Raw genomic sequence first — 22,647 nt, 5'->3', positions numbered from 1 at the left:
GGTTATCATAAATGCATAATGACTTTATGAAAGACAGAATTTGGCAATTCTATCACTGGTTATGGTGTTTTTGCTGAGTAATTCCAAATATAGTTGATGGGTCAGATTTCTCCAACCAAATGTAAGAGGAGAGGTTTATTTAATGACATTTTACATGGATTTTCTATCCAATGTTTTCTGTTTGTGGTACTTTTAGATTCAGCTAGAATACTAATTTACACTTTTATTTGAATAAACAGGTACTATTATGGAGAACAGCTTTAAGCTTTCTTCTAATATATTAATCTCTTATCTAAGGAAATACTGCTGGAACAAATTGTTCAGTCCATGCCTGACAAAGCTACCTACGTGTTTAAGCCAAGGGTCATTAGAGAAGGGAAAGCAGCTACGTGCATTCTACGGCATCTGTCTGAAAAAGAACTGAGAGCGCACAAACAAAAGGTGAAAAACTGAAGCAGAAGGTGCGCATGCTCTGGTTCCAAAGCAATGTTAATTGAACTTTGTTCACAAAACATTTTCTGAATCTTTTATTTAATAGAAGTTACATTGCTGAGACATTACATGTCAGACCAATGATCAACAAAGAAAGTTGACTTGGAATATCAATTCCTATGTCCTCTTGGAAAAGTGTAGTTGACAGAATAAGGGTCAGACTGTCTTCATAAATTAAGGTCACTTGGATAAATGGCAGCTCTATGGCCAAGAGAAAGTTAAAATACATTTCTGAATCTTGTAGCCAAATAACAAAACTGTACTGATTGTTTATACAAATTAGTATAAAACTGACTAGGAAGGACTTGAAGTATAAAAAATAAATAATTTGTAAGAAGAGGAGCTGCTTCACATTTCTTCCTAACACAAAAACGGGATGATGAGTTCGATTCGAGCTCCTCACAAGCTCAAACAGTAGGCTCTCACTTTGGAAAAGCTCGGACGTATCCATGGCTTGATTGAAGCCTGTACATAATTTCACTACACTGTTGAGGCAAGTTAATGAAGAATTTAGAAATACCCCATAGCAATGTAACACTCTTTCAGAGTTCAGTCTCCTTAATACTATAATTGACATTAATTGGCTACTACTGGTTCAGTCAGCTCAGCTTTTTCCTCCAATACAGACATTGTGGCTTTTTCAAGCATTTCAGTTAAAGTACTCGAGACAGCAGCTGGCTGTTTCTTGGAAGGGGTGTATCCAGCAAGATGAGATGCAAGACCACGCTTAGGACGAGGTCGTTTTCCCTGTAGGATACAAGATGTAACATATTAATTATAATAATAACATGACCTGACAAGGTGGATGCTTCCCCTGTAAGGGAGAGACTGCAACTAAGGCACACATTTTAAAAATAGGGGTCAAATGGCCTATTCCTGCTTCAAATTTGTAGCTTCAGACATCAGAACTAAATACATCAGACACACTAGTACTTATTAGAGCCCTGCAGGCCACATACAAAAGACAGGATAATTCATGTTAAATAAACCGTATTTCATCAGTGATAATTGAAATCCCCAGTACAGTAATAAATAATGTAATTTTGCAACTCTAAGATCATTTTTATCAGTTGTACACTTATCGGATCTCTGCTGTTTCACATATCTTTTTTAATATTTGGGTTTGGCATTCCTTTTCTTCCAACAGGTAATGGTTTTCAAAACACAACATTGGTACTAAAACAGTTTTCCCTATGTAAATTGCATCTGGGACTAGCTTTTCATGGACAACTAAGCTTGCACATTTAGGAGACAAAATATTAAAACACCAACCTTATTAGCCATGGAAAATGTTAGAAATGCATGTTAGTCAACAGCTAAGCAACAAAGATGGGTCAACCTTGCAAACGGCCATCCGGGACTTCAAAACGGTTTTCCTTGGACCTAATGGCACTCGTGGTCTCGAGGAAGCACAGATGTGCTCTGACCCCCGCACCCCATCTGACTGAGCGCACCCCATCTCTGACAGAATTTCACGTTGGCCCCATGCCCTGAAAACTCTTCGGGAGCCAAAGCTCCACAGCCCCGCTGTATCCTTTTGCATTGCGCGGAGGGGTTTCCTGTATGGGCTGCTGCTGCACATCCTTCACTTCCTTGTCTTCACCCATTGCCTGGACATGCCCTGTTGCCGTCCGACAGCTGAGCTCCCAATGGAGGTCCATCTACAGATGAGTCTTCCATATTAACATCGGGGACCTGGGGTGGAGGGTGTTGCATGCAACAGTCCCATACCATAGGCTGCATCGGTTCACAGACTCCCTAAATGCCTGCCCTTTTCCTGGCCCTGCAGAGTCTGTGGACCATGCTTATATACGTTGCTTTAGACTGCATCCCTTTTCAGTTATTTAAAAAACCTATTGTTACAGTTTTGTTTGCACTTCAGCCCCACCCTCCTGATTTACAGGCACCTGACGCAGAGAGGGCAGGGAAGGAGGAGGACCTCGTCGTGAACCTGCTCATGAGTCTGGCCAACCTCGCTATAAACAGGTCCAGGCAATGGGTGACCAAGGGGGTCATCCAACCCCACTATCTGCCCCGCTGCATTTGCGGCCAGATGTCCCTGGAGAGGGAGCACGCAAGTCCACTGGCATGTCTTCCGTGCCATGGTGACTGGGGTGCCTTACCGACCCCTCAATCATGTTTTGGTGTTTTAAGTTTCATTCGTGATTTTTTTTCTTTAAAGCAGTATCCCTTTAAGGGACTGCCCTTTAATTTGTTCCTCAGTTGTTTGATTGAGCTTCCTTGGTTATTTGATTCGCCCCAAAATATTTGAAACCTGCATGGTCCACATCGGAACAAATGGCATAGGTAGAAAGAGGGATGAGGTCCTGAAGGCATATTTGGGAGAGATTAAAAAGCAGAAAGTTAGAGCAAACAAATGCATGGCTGGAGAGATGGTGTAGGAGGGAGGGCTTTAGATTTCTGAGGCACTGGGGCCAGTTCTGGGGCAGGTGGGACCTGTAAAAGACGGATGGATTAAACCTGAGCAGTATCAGGACCAAGATTTTTGCCAGATTTGGCAGGGTTCAAACTAGCTTGGCAGAAGAATGGGAACCAAAGACAGATTTCAGATAGGCGAGAAACAAAGCTGGAAATGGTAGGAAGAAAAATCGTGAAATTAGAATGCAGCGAAAACAAAGGCCAGCATCAAATAAGGTCAAAGTACAAAGAAAAATGTTAAAAAGGCAAAATTAAAGGCACTCTATTTGAATGCATGCAGTATTCGCAACAAGGTAGATGAATTGACAGTACATATAGAATGAAAATGGTATGATCTAATTGCCATTACAGAGACATGCTGCAGGGTGACCAAGGCTAGGAACTGAATATGAAAAGTATTCAATATTTAGGGCGGATGGCAAAAAGGAAAAAGAGGTGGGTAACACGGTTGATAAAGGATTAGATCAGAGGTAGTAAATCCCTGGACATGACCTCCATCCCAGAGTGTTAAAAGAGGTGGCCACTAGAGAGAATGGATATGTTGGTGGTCATATTCCAAAATTCTAAAAGATTCTGCAATGATTCCTGAAGATTGGAAGGTAGCAAATGCAAGGGAGAGAGAAAACGGGGGACTACAGACCTGTTAGTCTGACATCAGTAGTAGGGAAAATGCTATAATCTATTTAAAGGATGGGATAAATGGACACAGAAAATAGCAGTAGGGTTGGGCAGATTCAACATGAATTTATGAAAAGGAAATCAAGTTTCACAAACCAGCTGGAGTTTTTTTTGAGGATCTAACGAGCAGAATAGATAAGAGGGATGAGTGGATGGTGTGTATTTGGATTTTCAAAAGGGTTTCAATAAGGTCCCTCACAAGAGTTTAGTAAACAAAATTAAAGAGCATAGAAATGGAGCTAATATACTGGCATGAATTGAGAATTGATTAACAGACAAAAAACAGATTCGGAGTAATCACATCATTCTCAAAGGTTGGCAGGGTGTGACTAGTATGGTACCGCAGGGATCAGTTGTTGAACTATATCTATGTTTTTGATATGGGAACCAAATGTAATATTTCAAAGTTTACTCATGACACAAAACTAAGTGGGAATCCAAGTTGTGAGGAGGATGCAAAGTAGTTTCAAAGGGATTTAAACAGATTAAGTGAGTGGCCAAAAATATGGTAGGTGGAATGTAGTGTGAGATAACGGGAGAAATTGTGACGTTATCCACTTTGGTAGGAAAAACAGAAATGCAGACTATTTTTTAAATGGAGATAGGAATTATTTTTTTTAATATATATTTTTATTGGAATTTTGCAGATTAACATTGTTTACAAAAAGTGATCATTGTGTAATTACATATGTATAGTTCCTTCCTCACCTCCCCCCCCCCCCCGCCACCGTTGGTTAGCCCCACCCTCCCTCTTCCCCCCCCCCCCAACCATTTTAGGTGTTCCCTTGGCGTCTTGGTCTATTTTACATCTTGGTAGGGTTTTACTTATTTGCTTGTGCTGGCCCCAGCAGGGCCCTGTAACTGGTTCCGTTAGTTTGCCAGTTCAAATGGACTACTCTTGGGGGGGGGGGGGGGGGGGGGCGCGTGGCTGGGGCCCTGTCTTTGTGGCATTCTTGGTGGCCCCCTATTCATTCCCCCCCCCCCCCCCCAGCCCTCTTCTTGTTCTTTAGTGTCTTCGTAGCCCCTATGAGCCCCCCCCTCTTGCTCTATTGGGGCAGCATGGTCGCACAAGTGGATAGCACTGTGGCTTCACAGCACCAGGATCCCAAGTTCGATTCCCCGCTGGGTCACTGTCTGTGCGGAGTCTGCACGTTCTCCCCATGTCTGCGTGGGTTTCCTCCGGGTGCTCCGGTTTCCTCCCACAATCAAAAGACGTGCAGGTTAGGTGGATTGGACATGATAAATTGTCCTTAGTGAGGGGTTATTGGGTTACGGGGCGAAGATGGAAGTGAGGGTTTAAGTTGGACGGTGCAGACGCGATGGGCCGAATGGTCTCCTTCTGCACTGTACATTCTATGTTCTATTGACTGTTGGCTTCAAACAGGTCCTGGAACAAGTTGTGAATGGCTTCCATGTCTTGTGCAAGCCCTCCTCCAATCCTCGGATGGCCTCCAACATGGCTAGTACAAACCTATGGTTGCCACAGATGGTGGCCATAGTGGACATTTCGGATATCCCGTACTGCTGTCTCATTTGATTCCAGGTTCGGAGTTTGGCTACCACTCTGGACTTGAGCTTGGCTGCCGTGGCAGGCTCGGATTCTCCTTCACCTTCACCCACTCAGTTTATGGTTTTTTCACCCATCCCCTCACTCTTTCTGCTGTGGCTACCCAGCGGTAGTACTGTAGGTTTGGGAGGGCCAGACCCCTTCTTTTTAGGACCTTTTTGGGGGCCCTTGGGTTCTTCCTCTCCCACAAAAATGCCATAATTATTTTGTTGACTGAATTAAAGGCGGCCTTGAGGTGTAAATCGGTATGGATCAGAACAGGAAGAGGAACCTATGCAGCACGTTCATCTTGATCGTCTGCACCCTTCCTGCTAGGGAGAGCAGGTGTGTGCCCCATCTCGGTAGGTCCTTTATAACTTCCGCCGCCAGACTGGTCAGGTTCCACTTGTGGATCCGTGTCCAATCTGGATCCCCAGATAGCAGAATTTGCACTGGGCTTGCTAGAATGCCCCTCCAGCTCTGCCCCTCCCCTTTCGGGTTCACAGGGAAGACTTCACTCTTGCCCAAGTTGAGCTTGTAGCCCGAGAAGACGCCAAACTCTCTCAGGAGCTTCACAATCGCTTCCATGCTGTTTTGTGGGTCCGAGATATAGAGGAGCAGGTCATCTACATAGTGAGACTCTGTGCTCTCTGTCTCCCTTCCAGTTTTATCGCCAACGGCTTGATTGCCAGGGCGAATAGGAGCAGGGACAGCGGGCATCCCTGCCTTGTGCCTCTGTGCAGCTGGAAATATTCAGAGCTGGTGGTGGAGATTAGGAAATGTTGGTGCCCAAAGGAAACAGGGTATTCTTGATCATGAGTCACTGAAAGCTAAATGCAGGTGCAGCAAGCAATTAGGAAGACAAATTGTATGTTAGCCTTTATTTCAAGAGGATTTGAGATCTGGAATAAAGATGTTTTACTGCAATTGTATAGAGCTTTGGTGAAGCTGACCAGGAATATTGCAACCAAGGTTCAACAGTCTGATCCTTGGGATGGCAGGATTATCGTATAGGGAGAGCTGAGGAGACTGGGCCTGTATTCTTTAGAGTTTCGAAGAATGAAGTGATCTCATCAAAACAGACAAAATTCTTACATGTCTCAACAAGGCAGATGCAGAAAGAATGCTTCTCCTTGCTGGGGGTAGGGGGTCTAGAATTAAATGTAAATGTCGCCACAGTCCCAGAGCACCATAGGCTGCTCCCCCTTTGAGAGTTGACTGGTGGTTATTTAACCTGAGGGACACCACACCTCAGGTGAGGGGCAAGGTTGAGAACGCGGAGTCTTGGTGAATAACCTCAGCGGGTAGTGGAATTGAACAGCCTTTGCCGTCGCCCCACATCATGAACCAGCCATCCATCCAGCCATGGCGAGTTTTGAATCCATGTCCCCAGGGCATTAGCTTGAGCCTCTATACTAATCCAGCAACATGACACCATAATCTACCTCCCAGTCGCAAAATAAGAGGTAAGCCATTTAGGACTAAGATGAAGAAGAATATTTTCACGGAGGGTGGTAAAACTTTGGAATTCTCCCTCCTCAGAGCTGTGGAAGCTGTCTTTTGAGTATTTCAAGACAGCGATCGATAGATTTCTTGATAGTAAGGACATCAAGGGAAAATAGGACTGAGATAGAAGATCAGCTAGGACCTAGCTGAATGGCTCAACAGGCGCAAGAGAGAATGGCCTACTCCTGCTCCGATTTCCTGTGTTTCTTTATCTATTTTGATGAAGGAATAATTTGAAACGTTAAAAGCAAACATTAGAGATGCTGGAAATCAATCAGGGCCCCTAGAAGCCATATTCGGGGTATCGGACCAACCTGGGCTGGAGGCGGGTGCAGATGTCTTAGCCTTCGCCTCGTTGATAGCCTGAAGAAAGATGCTGTTGGGGTGGAGGTCAGATTCTCCGCCCTGTGCCTCGGCGTGGCGGGGGGACCTGCTGGAATTTTTGACGCTCGAGAAGGTGAAGTTCGAGCTGAGGGGAAGGATGGAAGGGTTCTACAATTATGGGCATCGTTTATCATGCACTTTCAAGAATTGGATGCCATCGAACATTAGGCGGGGGGGGGCTGAGTTGTTGGTTATTGGTGATTATGTATGGGATGACCTTGGATTCTCTTTCTTTCTTTTGTTTGTAGGATAAAGTTGCTGTTGATCAGGGGATTGCTTTGTATTTGATATTGTTGTTATCTGTTGTTGGGTGCATATTTGATGAAAATGTGAAAAATAAAAAATTTTATGCTGAAAATCTTTAAATGTAATAGAAAGTGATTCTACAGATCATGCCAGATCTGTGGAGCGAGAAATAAAATTTGCATTACTGGTTAATTACTTTTTACATGAAATGTTAATTCGGTTTCTCTCTCCACAGATGGACTCAATCTGTATACTTGAAATGTTAACTTGCCTTTCTGTTTTATTACTGTTGTATCCGCTGTACATTTCCAGAATTAGCAGCTTTAGTTTTGAATAACTATCCATGAAAAATAGACTTGCCAAGTATCTGACGGTGCCACAATATCGGATAATTTTGGAAAACTACATTTTAAAATCACTTATTGTAGAAGTAAAACAAAAAGAACCAAATGCACTCTATAAAACCAGTTGTCCTTGAGCCAAGAATGTTTGCCCACAGCACTTCTCGTTACTTTTTGGCATACAATATATCAATATATTCACATTAAACACACAAATTAAAAAAAACTTATTTCACGATTTACCTTCAATTTCTGTTTTTTAGGATCGTGAACAACGGAGTGCCGTTCCAAGCTTTGCTACAACACAAATAAATGGTAATTTTTAAGTATCTTATAGCATTAGTTTATTTAGTCTAAATCTTCAAAAGAATGATTTTGTCCATGAATCAGTACATGCACAATGTATTCAGCTATATATTTATCCCAAACAATCATTGTGTGTCAGTCAGTGTGTACTACATTCTGCAGATGTAGGGAACTGGATCTCTAAAATTCATAATTATTTTAAAATGTAATTACAATATAAACAATGTTCACAGTAAAGAAAGGTAGACTATGTGGAATTATGTGTAGTAAGTTTTGAATAAAAGGTCACTAGGAGAAAAATGAAGCTTACTTTCATGGAAAACTCTTTCCCGCAGCCAGGATGTTCACAAACAAAATTTCGTTGTCCCTCGTGATATGATAGAATATGGCTATGCAGATTAAATGAGGTTGTGTAAGTTCTCTCACAGCCTTTTCTGGGACATCGGAAGACTTCCCTCTCTTGAGCGTGAGTTTTTAGGTGTGCTTGTAAAAAAGCTTTGCGTACAAATTTCTTATTGCACTGGTTGCAAACCAAGGTTTCTAAACAAAATTCACAAATATATTAGTAACAAAATTACATTCCAATCCTATTTAATACAAATGTTAACTATAACTTTAAAGTACTTCTCTCATTTTTTTGTAAATAGCTTACTGAACAGGTCTTCTAGGAAACTAAATTAAATCTACCGAGAACAAATAAGTTAAGTTTTTATTTATTTATATCTATTCCACAACCAGTCATCTGCAGGAGGACATTTGATCAGGACAGTTTGATTTGAACAGTCCCACATTTGACATCTGAAACTACTGATATTCTGTTTCTTGAATCATAAAATAATTTGATAATCTTCTCATCGGCAGCTTTTAAAAAGGGGTTTAAAATCTCATACATTATAAAGTTTGTGGTAAATGCTTGGCTCAGTTACTTAAAACTGGAACTATTAAGAAAAGTAAAAGTCGCAACATTATTGTTGCAGAGTTAAGGGTTTGTCAGGGCAAATGTGATCCAACTTTTTAAAGTAAAGCAAAATAAATACATTGGTCATGGATGCATTTTATTCAGTAAGTGGTCAAAATAAATTAGAGATATACTAATCAGCTAAAGCAGAGGGGTAAATACAACTATCTTCATGTTATATAATAGACACTTGTCTGGGGCAGTTTCCTTTAAACACCAATGGTAATGTTAAAATTTTCCACCAGAAAATGTATAAATTTCAGAAATGACAAAGGATATGGGCATGAGATAAGATTTAGATGAAAAACAGTTGAATTGGAATCCGAATGACGTGGTGCATTTCTATCATCTATATTATTACGACTGCTCACGATTGTTATTCAATCTAAACAGTACTCCTAAAAACCAATTTCAAGCAGACATTTTTTCATGTTACTTAAAATAATACTCAATAATTAATTCCAACGGGTTTAACCTACAAGGTTAGACTTTTTTTTTTTTAAAGAATGTCAGAGATATTCCAGTATATTTTAGTTATAGAATCAATATAATTTCTCCATTATTTTTAGTCAAGCGCAAGGCAGAATTAAGCAATAAGCGTTTTTTTCACTTGTATCAACATTATTCAATTACTTTACTGCTGAATCTCATTTGTGGTTACCTCGGTGTTGCTCGTGTGTGTGGCAAAGCAACTCTGTCCAGGTTTTTCCAATAAATGAGCAGCATTCCAATTTGCATACATAACCTGCAGAGCAATGTGGCATGTTAATTATGGCATTTAATATCTGTTCATTTTCTGTACAGCACTGCCACTGGGGAATATAACAGAAGAGAAGAAAGATACAACTCAAGTCTGAAGGTTGCATGCCCGACGTCAAAAGCTGATTTTGTTTTCAAATCCAAGCCAATATTTCCATTAATACCTGCTGCCTGTGTGGGTAGAACAGATTTGGATTTACAATCAATATGTTCATTAATCATGGAGAAAGAGCATTTCCCTCTGTATAAAGATACAAGCCAGAAATCGAAATAAAATATGGCAATTCAATTATATGCCCAAAGCAATCAACTCTTGATGAAGCACTCGTAATTTAAATGCTTTCGTTTGTCAGCATTTCAACAACCTAGTTTAACACCAGATCTGTCAAGAAGCCAATAGGTCTACAGTCAGTTGAGTAATGTGATCTTTAACAAGCCAAACTGATGGTATTAAACTAGCCAGTATAGCACCATGGTATGCAAAGTTCTGAAAAATGGGAGACACTTTTTCTGATGCATTGTCAAATTTTCAAAGCACGGCAATGAAAGAAAACCTGTTAAAACGTTTGGATTCTCTTCTAATCGTAGCCCAGATTATTTAAGTTCTTGCATTATAGGGCATTGAAGAAAAAGTCCCAACTCTCAATTAATTTAAGTTTTAGGTAACATACTTGGGAAAAGAGCCTTCCCAGGATCTCAATCCAGTCTCTGAAAAAGCATGTTGGCAAATAAGTCAAGAGCCATTCTTCTACCCAATAAATAAAATGAAACCACTTTAAAAATCCCAACTCTTAAGAACTACAAAGAAAAGTACAGCACAGGAATAGTCCCTTCGACCCTCCAAGCCTGCATTGACCATGCTGCCCATCTAACCTAAAATCACCTACACATCCGGGGTTCGTATCCCTCTATTCCCATCCTATTCATGCATGTCAAGAAACCCCTTAAACGTCATTATCATACCTGCTTCCACAGACTCCTCTGGCAGCGAGTTCCAGGCACCCACTACCCTCTAAAAACTTCCCTTGCACATCTCTAAACTTTGCCCCTTGCACTTTAAACCTATGCCCCCAAGTAATTGACTCTCCCACCCTGGGGGAAAAGGTTCGGACTATCTACTCTGTCTATACCCTCATAATTTTGTAGACTTCTATCAGGTCGCCCCCCCAACTTCCGTCATTCCAGTGAGAACAAACCGAGTTTATCCAACGTCTCCTCATAGCCAATGCCCTCCATACCAGGCAACATCCTGGTAAACGTCATCTGTACCCTCTCCAAAGCCTCAAATCCTTCTGGTAGTGGCGACCAGAACTGAACACTGTATTCCAGATGTGGCCTAACTAAGGTTCGATACAGCTGCAGCATCACTTGCCAATTTTTATACTCAAAGCCCCGGCCAATGAAGGCAAACATGCCATATGCCTTCTTGACAACCTTCTCCACCTGCGTTGCCACTTTCAGTGACCTGTGGACCTGTACGCCCAAGTCTCCAACCAATCTATATCCCACTATATCCGCAATTCCACCAACCTTTGTGTCATCCGCAAACTTACTCATCAAACCAGTTACAAACAGCAAAATCCCAGCATTGATCCCTGTGGAACACTGCTAGTCACAACCCTCCATTCAGATAAACACCCATCCACTGCTACACTCTATCTTCTATGACCGAGCCAGTTCTGTATCCATCTTCCCAGCTCACCTCTGATCCCGTGTGACTTCACCTTCTGTACCAGTCTGCCATGAGGGACCTTGTAAGAAGTCTTACAACACCAGGTTAAAGTCCAACAGGTTTATTTGGAATCACCAGCTTTGGGAGCGCAGCTCCTTCATCAAGTGAGTCATGACTCACCTGATGAAGGAGCGGTGCTCCGAAAGCTAGTGATTCCAAATAAACCTGTTGGACTTTAACCTGGTGTTGTAAGATGTCTTATTGTGCTAACCCTAGTTCAACGCCGGCATCTCCACATCATGAGGGACCTTGTCAAAGGCCTTACTGAAGTGCATGCAGACAACATCCTCTGCCCTACCTTTATCAATCATCTTTGTCACTTCCTCAAAAAACTCAATCAAGTTAGTGAGATCCAACCTCCCCTTCACAAAACCATGCTGCTAATATGTTTGCTTCAAATGGGAGTAAATCCTGTCTCGAAGAATCCTTTCCAATAATTTCCCTACCACTGACCTAAGGCTAACCGCCCTGTAATTTCCTGGATTATCCTTGCTACCCTTCTTAAACAAAGGAATAATATTAACTATTCTCCTGCCCTCTGGGACATCACCTGCAGCCTGTGAGGATACAATGATTTCTGTAAAAGACCCCAGCAATTTCCTCCCTTGCCTCCCTCAGTATTCTGGGGTAGATCCCATCAGGCCCTGGGAACTTATCTACCTTAATGTTTTTCAAGTCGTCCAACGTCTCCTTTTTGATCCAGACTATCTACACACTCATCCCCAGACTCATCATCCATCAAGTCCTTCTCTTTGGTGAATAATGATGCAAAGTACTCATTCAGTATCTCGCCCATTTCCTCTTTCCATGCATAGATTTCCTCCCCTGTCCTTGAGTGGGCCAACCCTTTCCCTGACTACGCTCTTGCTCTTTATATACACATGTAAAACGTTTTAATATTCTTTTATTTTCCTAGATTTTTTTAAAACAGTGGTTCAGTAGTCATTCCAGATTTTCTTTCCCTTCCAGGAGTTTAAAACTGATTAAAAATGCCAGGATCAAATTTATTTATCCAGCTTGCGAAGATTGGCCCAGGGATTATTACCCTTTTCACTTTTTATTGGATATTTTGTACTTTCTAACCATCTATTCTGATTTGTGAAGTAGTTATGGTAATGCTAAACGAAGGGTACTTTTTATATCCTAAACCACTGTTACTGAAATGTCCTGGATTATTGAAAATTACAAAGAAACTGTAGCAGGTCACACAGCATTCCTCCAGCTTGCAATTAATACATTTTTAACTTTGTATCAGAATGAGATTGCATCAGGGTGATTCTCCAGCTCCCTAGGACCCTCAGCGAAAGTCCCTCCGACAACTCACCTGAATAGTACCTTCTTCTCCCCCCACCCCCCCCGACCTGTCCCTCCAGGATGCACTACACCCCTCCCCTGATCAGACCCGACTAACCCCACCATCCGACTTCTGCACCTCACCAGCCACTGACCTGACTACCCCTCCTGATCAAACCACCTACCTGCATTCATTATTATTTTGCAGAAGATCCGGGGCATTAAAACAAAACTTTTCAAATAGGGCGGCACAATGGCTAGCACTGCTGCCTCACAGCATCAGGGACCTGGGTTCAATTCCAGCCTTGGGTGACTGTGTGGAGTTTGCACGTTCTTCCCGTGTCAGCATGGGTTTCCTCTGGGTTCCTCCCATAGTCCAAAGATGTGAAGGTTAGGTGGATTGGCTGTAATAAAATTGTCCCTTAGTGTCCAGGGATGTACAGGTTAGGTGGGGTTCTGGGAATAGGGCACTCTTTCAAAGGGTCGGTGCAGACTCAATGGGCCAAATGGCCTCCCTCTACACTGTAGAGAATCTATTCTCTGAACCCTGTTGTTACATCCACCTTTATTTGCAGATATGGGAGCCCTGCTTTTTAAACAGCAACAATCCTACACATTATTTGAAGAGTTAGGTGGTAGGCAGAGTAAAACAAAGAGTAAAACAAAGAACTACTGGTGAAAGGTACTAAAAACAACATTGTTGCAACCATTTATTTAGTCACATTGTATACCCATACCATAAAGGCTCTAGCAAAGGCAATTCCTGACTTAGAACAACCAACAGAATCAACCCCTTACAGCAGTTTTTGTCATACATAGTAATCAACAGGTTAGAAACACTTTAGCAGACTGGTCAGCCCCATTTACTTAAAAACAGGTTTTACATCAACAAAAGTAACAGGATATTAGGAATAGTTGAGTATTCCATTCTCCTTATGCAATATCTATTTGAAGAAAGATTGACAAGTAGGACACACCTGCATGAATCTTTTCATGACGTTTCAACTTGCTTGGTAGACAGAAACCTTTGTCACAGCCCTGATAATTGCATCTAGTATAAAATTGAGATACAATTAAATGACTTTAATATTTTCCCATGATAAAAAGTGTGATTAAAGCAGAGTATGATACCTACTTGAATGGTGGCACTTTTGTGTGTTCATACTGATGCACTTTGAGTTGCTGATGCTTCTTAAATGATCTACCACATCCTTCAAAATCACACTACATGGCAAAATACAAAATTTGTCAATAATCAAGTATCAAATTTAACATAACAGTATGTTCTTAGTTTTGTATTTTTAAAAATTAATTTACGAGATGTGGGTTTCGCTGGTTAGGCCAGCATTTATTGCCCACCCCTAGTTCCCCTACAGAAAGTGGTGGTGAACCGCTGCAGTCCTGGAGGTGTAGGTACACCCACTGTGCTGTTAGGGAGGGAGTTCCAGGATGTTTCCCCAGCGACAGTGAAGGAACGGCGATATATTTACAAGTCAGGGTGGTGAGTGACTTGGAGGGGAACCTCCAGGTGGTAGGGACGAGCCATGAGAGCACTGAAATAGTCAAGTGTATAGATATGGGGATAGATGAGGCAAGGGCAGAGATGAGCAATGTTAGCAGCTGTAAATAGACAGACTTGGGGATAAAGCAAATGTTTTTGGAATCTCAAATCAATCAACAAGATGGTACTTGTTGCAAACAGTTGAGTTCAGTCTCAGAGTGACCAGGAAGAAGGATGGAGTTGGTGGTTAGTGAACAGTGTGGGGCAGGAATTCAACGACGTTACTAAATTACCCACCATCAACTTCGTGTGGTCATCACGAACTAGAAAAATGACTGGACCAGTCAGATAAATAATGTGACTACAAGAGCAGATCACAGGCTGGGAATTCTGCATTGGCTCCTCATCGCTCAACTCCCCAAACCCTTTGCACTATTCATAAGGCACAAGTTACAAGCATGGTGGGATATACTCTTTTCACGTGCAGCTTCAACAATACTTAGAAGATTAACACCATCCAGGACAAAGCACCCTATCTGCCATTTTAAACACTTGCTCCCTCACCACCACTGTAGCTGCAGTGTGTACCATCTACAAGATGCACTATAGTAAGGCTTCTTCGACAGCACTCTCAAATCCCGAATCTCTACTGTCTAGGACAAGAGCAGCAGGCAGATAGGAAGACCGCCTGCAGATTCTCTTCCAGTTACACACCATCCTGACTTGGAAATATATCACTGTTCCATCATAGTCGTTGGGTCAAAATCACCTCTTCCTAACAGCATTGCAGGAGTACCTTCACTACAAGGGTTGCAGCAGTTGAACTGGGCTCACTATAAACTAGTCATGATCAATTAAGGATGGGCAATAAATGCTGGTCCTGCCAAATGACATCATTATTCCATGAATAAAAAAGATGGAAGATTAAATACGGAATAAAGCTTCTCTGCATTGTCATGCTTCCTAGAGATATGTTTCTTCAAATTGTCCTTTGTCGTGAAAGTTTTATTGCATCTTTCATCTGTACATCTGCAAGGCATAAAAAGTTAAAGAACAATCTATTTGCAATGCTTTAAAGTGCAAACAAAACTAAAAGAAATCTAGAAGCTAATTCATTTTGTGGTGCTTTCATGATTGAGAAAGGAACAATTTTCCAGCAGTATCTGAAGCAACCTCTGTTCAGCATGGGTTAGAGACCAATGTGTCTGATCAGCTTTGGCTTGATCCTTAAAACAGCCTCAGCCTTCGTTAACCACATCTCATTCATTCATCTGGTACTAAACCTTGTTTGCTTAGTTCGCCATTGTTTCTGTCAACAAATCTCCCAACACACTGATTTTGAGATGAAATGCACTCCATAGACTAGTCTACCCTATCTTTGCAATCTCTCCAAGCTTCATCTTCTATCTTACACGTTCTGACTCTGATTCATTGTGCACACCATTCTTTCCGCTGAAATACCTTCAGCCAACGTGGTCCTGTACTGAGATTTTCTTCCAAAATCCTTCACTGAGCTCCCCACATTCAAGACTTTCAAAACTTTCTCTTCAGTCATCTCTTAACTCCTGCTCAGTGTAAATTTTCTCAAAGCACTGCCCCAATAATATGCCTAAATCACAAATTCAAATGATGAAGCAATCCTCTCCACAGCCATGAGGGATTGTTGTGCCAGCGTTTACGTTCTAGGGCATGATTTTCTAGAAATAGGATCTTAAGACATTTGATTTCCTCTTTCTCTCTTTCCTCTTTGTAACAATGATTCATTGAAACTCCAGAAATAAATGAATGAATAAAACATCATTGAAACTAAGTACAATCTTAATTTTGCAGCATGGAGGAATGAAATATTCATTTCAATTTATATTTATTAATTTCCCTTGAGAAACTGGGAAATGAGCAAAGATCATGACAACTCTGAAGTGACATGCTTCACTGGAAAAAAAATCCATTCTTCAGTATGGCTTTTCACTACTCAAATGAAAAGGAGGTTTTTTTAGGTGATTATGGACAAGGTGGATGAGGAGTGTCAATATGTCACCTATATGGACTTTCAAAAGGCGATAAGTTTTCGGTCAAGTAATTATCAAAAAAAAGGCAGACAACCTCGTAACATGGATTAGGATTTGTTTGGGATGTAGGAGAAAGAACTTTTCATCATATATAATCAATGCCTTGGAGGATGAAATTGTATTTTAAATTTTTTTTTAAATTCTCCTTTTCCACATTTTCTTCAAAATTTACACCCACTGACAAAACAATCAACGGTAACAAATACAATGTCAATCCCCTTATCAATAACAATCTCATCCTCCCACCAACCCCCAAACAACCCACATGTCAACACAAACATCAAATAAAAAAAGGAATCAGGAATCAACCATAGTCACCATCAACATACACAGTTCCAACTCCTCCGCCCCCCCCCCACCCAACAAATGTTCGATGTCATCCAGTTCTTGAAAGTGCAAAATGAATTGTAGAACCCCTCCATCCTTCCCCTCAGTTCAAACTTCACCTTCTCAAGAGTTAAGAATTCCAGCAGGTCCCCTGCCACGCCAGGGCACAGGGTGGAGAGGTTGACCTCCACCCCAACAGGATCCGCCTTTGGGAGATCAACGAGGCGAAGACTACAACACCTGCCTCTGCACCCGCTTCTAACCCCGGCTGAACCAACACCCTAAATATGGCCTCCAGAGGGCCCGGGTCAAGTTTCATGTACACCACCTTAGAGATTACCCTAAAAACCTCCTTCCAGTAATCCTCCAGCTTTGGACAGGCCAAAAACATATGAACGTGGTTTGCGGGGCCCCCCCCGCAAAGTTCACACACATCTTCTACCCCCTCAAAGAGCCGGCTCATCCTCGCCTTTGTGAGGTATGCTCTATACTAACTTCAGCTGTATCAGCCCAACCTCGCGCACAAGGTGGAGGCATTCACTCTCCGGAGCATCTCACACCAGAACCCCTCCTCCATACCCTCTCCCAATTCTTCCTCCCACTTCGCTTTGATCCCTTCCAGCGATGTCTTCTCCTCTTCCAAAATAACCCCGTAAACCGCCGACACTACCCCCTTCTCCAGTCTCCCTGTAGTCAGCAACTCCTCCAGCAATGTGGAGGCCGGCTCCACCGGGAAGGTCTGTATCTCCTTCTTGGCAAAGTCTCGAACCTGCATGTATCTAAACATTTCCCCGTGCTCCAGCCCATACTTCGCTCCCAGCTCCTTCAATCCTGCAAACTGACCCCCTAGAAACAAATCCTTTAATGCCCTAACTCCCTTCTCCTCCCATCTCTGAAAATTCCCATCCCATTTCCCTGGCTTAAATCTATGATTCCCCCGAATCGGCATTTCCCTTGACCCCAACCTGAAATGCTGGCGAGTATTTCACCGGGGCCATCAGGAGCGGCGCTGTTGCTGGTGCCTTCAATACTGACCCCCTACACAAACTCTCCTCAATTCTGACCCACTGGGAATCCACCGCTCTGACCCAGCTCCGCACCATCTCCACATTCGCCGCCCAGTAATAATACATCAGGTTCGGAAGACCCAACCCCCCTGACTGCCTTCCCCTCTGTAGCAGCACCTTTCTACCTCTAGCCACCTTCCTTCCCCATATGAATGAGGCAATCATTCCTTCATTCTCTCTAAAAAATGCCTTTGGCTGGAAGATCGACAGGCATTGAAAAATAAACAAAAATCGCAGCAACACATTCATTTTAATCGCCTGTACCCAACCCGGGAGGATGAAATTGTATATCTACATTTGCAGATGACACAAAGTTAGGAAGGCATAGTAAGTTGTATTGGTGACAAAATTACAAAGGTACGTAGCCGGATTAAATGTCTGAAAAATTGTGGCAGAGGAGTGCAATGTTGGGAAGTGGCTGGTCATCCACTTTTAATCCAAGACAAATCAAAACATTTCCCTTGTGGTGACAGACTAGGAACTGTGGAGAAGCAAATGGATTTAAATATCCCAAGTATTCAAAATCGCTAAAAGCTGACAGACAAATAAAAATAAATCAAAAAGTTTAAAAGGATGCTAACTTCATCTAAAGAAGACTGGAATACAAAAGTTAGAAAGTGCTGCTTCAATTGTATAAAGCCTTCATCAAATCCCACTTGGAGTACTGACATCAGTTCTGGGCACCACACCTCAGGTAAGATATACTGACCTTTTAGAACTCACAGTGCAGATTCACCTGAATGATAATCAGACTTAAAGCATTCAATTGTGAAAACAGGTTGCAATCTGGCTTGCATCCTGTTGAGTTTAGAAGCCTGATCTATACAGAATGTCCAAAATTATAAAATAATTCAATAGATCAGAAATGTTTATTCATGGGGTAATCTAGAATATGGGAGGCACGCACCTATAATTTGAGCCAGTCCATTTAAAATGTAAAATAAGGAAGTTACCGCCCACTTTTCCCCCACCCCATACACAAATAAAAGATAATAGAAATGTGAAATCCCCTCCGCCAAGTGACTGTGGATACTGGGCCATTTGAAATTTTCAAAACCGAGACTGTTAGACTTTTGATAGGTGAAGGTATCAAGGGATACAGAAAAAAAGACAGGCAAAGTGTTACGGTAAAGATCTTACAGAACAAGATAGAGGAGCTGAATCACTATCAAGTGTAATGCAACCACCACCACAAGTTACACTTAATAACATTTAAATGTAATCTTCCATTCTTCATTCAATTGAAATTTCAGAATACAGTATTTACATCAGTTTCTGGTATATTGCCAATGGGAATAATTAAAGCTATTGAAGAAGGAACTAAAAATATTGGCAAGAAACATGGATTAGCTATTTGAAATGGACTGTTCAAAACTTTACCGTGGGAAAATTGACCATATCTGAAAAGTCATTAAGAAGAATGTCTTGGAGGCTGAAGACAGTTTGTGTGACTTTGAGTATCTGTGAGAGCTGCTATTAACATCAGATGTATGAACTCGTATCAAATATTAGAAACTTGTTTTGTACCAGCAAGAATGATATAAACCAGCCATAGCAGCAAGTTCGGAGTGATAGTCCAAAAGAACACCACGCAAGATGTTGATGAATTGCTAACCACTTAGTCTCCTGAAGAAGAACTGGCCAATCTGAGTTCCATGTTGTGCCACTAAAACATTCCTATTAATCTCCTCTGTAAAACTTGTATTTTATTAGCAATAAAACCAAAAGTTAGAAAAGTAATAAACCATGGTTGATTCTTACCTGTAATGATCATAAGAGCCAAGCGGATATGAAAACAAAGAGCTTACACTGAAGTTAAGAATTTATGGTGTACACTGACCTGAATGGCTTTTCTCCTCTATGAGTCAGGATGTGTCTTGCAAGGTGACCTTTTCTGGAGAAACCTTTACCACATCCCTCGTATTCACAAGAAAATGGTTTCTGGGGGGGGGGGGGGGGGGAAAGAGATAAAAAAGCATGCCATCAACACTGGCCTTTCAAGTTATTCTTGTGGAAAACATTCAGTAGAAAAGCTTCAGTGAGCCCGACAAGTGCCAGTTGTTACTATCAAATAGGTTCTGTCAATGGATGTTAAAATTCGCAATAGTTTAAGGCAATAAGGTGAACAGGTGTTGGGTAATTTTGCTCAAATGTGTATATTCATAACAGTCAATCAAATTAGTGAACCCTGAACTGCCAGGGTGCTTGGCCCTGGACCGTGCCAGGATGCCCAGCCACGGACCATGCCCGGGTGCCTAGACCATGTCAGGGTGCCCAGACCAGGACTGTGCCCAGCTGCCCAGATAATGCCAGGGTGCCCACACCATGGACCATACCCAGGTGTCTAGACCATGCCAGGGTGCCCGGCCCCGCCGCTCTTACCTCCCCCGTGTGCCTGCACAGGTGAGCCAGCAGCCGCCAGTTTTTGGAGAAAGTGGCTCCGCAGCCGAAAGAACAAATGAAGAGATTCCCGGAGAGTCTGCGCGGCGCCTTGACGGGAATCGGTCGATCCTCTGCCGTGGTTATGGTCGCCGTTACTCCGTCCTCCCCTCCGGCCGCTGCCTCCTCTCCCCCTCCGGCCGCTGCCTCCTCGCCCCCTCCGGCCGCTGCCTCCTCGCCCCCTCCGGCCGCTCCCTCCTCGCCCCCTCCGGCCGCTCCCTCCTCGCCCCCTCCGGCCGCTCCCTCCTCTCTCCCTCTGTCCATCTGTCACTCAGTGCGCAGGCTCAGGGTTTCTTCTATTTGCAGTGAGATGGGGTTGTTGCTCCTGTTATTAAATGTGAAACATCACGGTGCAATGGGGGAATGTGGTCAGTTACTTCAGCTACAGTCAAAACATTAAACCAAAAGGTAAACTGCGGAAAGAGGTCTCAGGTCAGAGTTGCGGCTTTGTAAAAAATCTATTTGCCCAACTCTCAAATCCCCCCCCCCTACTTGGACTCGTCCTTTTACGTCATGTCGCTGCGACCTCGCGCAGTGGAACCGCATCACGTGGTTTGAGAGGCTCACGTGATGCTGATCCATGTGCAGGGGAGCACTGGGCATGAAGTTTTCCAGGGTTCCATTCACCAGTCTCCTGGAGATTGAGTTCTGATTTGTGGAGACTAGTGGCAGACCTAAATTCCAGATCATAAAAACTTGCATTAAAGCATTTCTTGTTCCCTCTCTACTTTTGGTAATTATTTTATATCTATGCTCTCTGGCCATCTGCCCACATAGAATTTACAGTGTAGAAGGAGGCCATTTGGCCCATCGAGTCTGCGTCAGCTCTTGGAAAGAGCACTCTACTTAAGCCCACGCGTCCACCCTACCACGTAACCTCACCTAACCATTTTGGGCGCTAAGGACAATTTAGCATAGCCAATCCACCTAACCTGCACAACTTTAGACTCTGGGAGGAAACGGGAGCACCCGGAGGAAACCCACGCAGACACGGGGAGAATGTGCAGACTCTGCACAGACAGTGACTCCATACCAGTGGAAACAGTTTGTCCTTATTTGTCAAAACCCTTTCCAATCTTTCCTTAACACTCTCTACTTGAAGGAGAACAATCTCAGTGTCTAGTTCCAAAGAAGAATCAGATTGGACTCTACTCTCTCCCCCTTTTCTCTCTGACTCTCCCCAGATGCTGCCAGATAGGGTTAATTTTTTTTTTCCGCACTTTTTTATTCCAGCTTCTCTAGACTCCAGATTTAATAAATCAGATATTCTATAATGATGTAAGTCTACAAAACGGTAACAATCTACAGTCTTTAAAAGATGCGTTGTAAAATTATTGACATATCAGTATACATTAGTGTTATGGACACCTGGTCAGTCCTCCACAATGGCTAAAATACTGAACCAGACATGTAAGTTTTAAGACCATGCAAAATGTTCGATTCATTGCAGGAGTGATAATATAAGAAATAGGGTTTGGTTGTTTTATAAACAAACTTTATTAAAACAAAACAAAAGAAAACAATATTTAAACTTTTACTTCACAGTTCTAAAACTAACTGATTACGTACAGTTTCTTAACCAAACATCACTCGAAATAAGAGCTCTCTTTTCATTTACATAGGCAAACATAATTCTTGTATTTACGAAGCAATTCTCTGCTGTAACCCTTTTCAGAAATCTGTAATCTTGAACAGCTTCCTTCAGGATCTGTCTGGGTGACCTCCACAGCCTATTGCTGTAACTGTTCAAAACTGTTCTCTCTAAGCTCCGCCCAACCCTCAAACAAAAGTTCTCCTATGAGGTGAATAGATGTGAATCGCTTATCGAACTTGGCTGATTGCTCACTCCCATTTACACAAAAGAAGAGAGCAATGCCATTCATATGCAACTGACCCTCCCATTAATGGACAAATAGGTCATCAGACGCTGTGATGGGCTGGTGGCTGGTCAAATAAGGTTGTCCAGAATGACAATGGATCTTGAGTGGATCATCCTGTGTATTCCTACTAACGAGGTTACGTCTGAATGGGACACGGTAACGCAGGCTGTAGGTGTATCACTGTCTTTTCTTTCAGTCTGTTTAACCCCAAAATTTCCTGCTACATTTTGGACCCATATTTCTGGGCCCAATGTTCCTAATATTTTCCTATCATTAGGAAAGTGTTTTTCAAACTTTTTTCCCAGAACGCACTCCCGCCAACCTTTGCAACCCATGCTGGCTGGTCTTCACGACATACGCCATATTCGCTTACCTTTAAGGCGACAGGGGAGCCTGCTTGGTCCTCACAATCTCACTTGAATCATGTTTAAAAGAGGAGAGGGCAATGGACATATCAGGGGAGCCTTCAACCAGTTCCTTTGTGCCATCTTCATCTTTGTGAAAACGGAAAATCCAACCTCGCACATGTAGGTCGGCGTGAAGGACAATAGCAACACAATGTGTGTTTTACTCAGCACTGGATACGTCTGGGAGATACTGTTCCAGAATGCTGACATTCTTATGGGTTTTTGGTGTGTTTTTAATGTGGGATCACAGGTCAGCTACAGCAGCGTAGTCTTTTAA

At 42.4% G+C, this 22,647-nt stretch overlaps 1 protein-coding gene across 6 annotated transcripts in view; it reads left to right on the top strand.

Annotated features, from left to right (window-relative positions):
• The window catches only part of mtif3 (mitochondrial translational initiation factor 3), a 49,226-nt gene extending 39,265 nt beyond the window's left edge, over positions 1-9,961 (top strand). For all 6 annotated transcript variants that reach the window (XM_072476922.1, XM_072476923.1, XM_072476925.1 and 3 more), the window contains 3 exons: positions 298-441; positions 7,896-7,947; positions 9,701-9,961. In XM_072476922.1, the coding sequence (XP_072333023.1) occupies positions 298-441; positions 7,896-7,947; positions 9,701-9,753 (249 nt within the window). In that variant the 3' untranslated portion in view covers positions 9,754-9,961. The remainder of the gene's footprint in view (positions 1-297; positions 442-7,895; positions 7,948-9,700) is intronic.
• The last annotated feature ends 12,686 nt before the right edge of the window (positions 9,962-22,647 follow it).

The sequence above is a fragment of the Scyliorhinus torazame genome, chromosome 15, assembly GCF_047496885.1.
Source record: "Scyliorhinus torazame isolate Kashiwa2021f chromosome 15, sScyTor2.1, whole genome shotgun sequence".
Classification (NCBI taxonomy): Eukaryota; Metazoa; Chordata; class Chondrichthyes; order Carcharhiniformes; family Scyliorhinidae; genus Scyliorhinus; species Scyliorhinus torazame.
The sequence above is the reverse complement of the archived record's forward strand: the minus strand, read 5'-3'. Positions and strand labels throughout refer to the sequence as shown.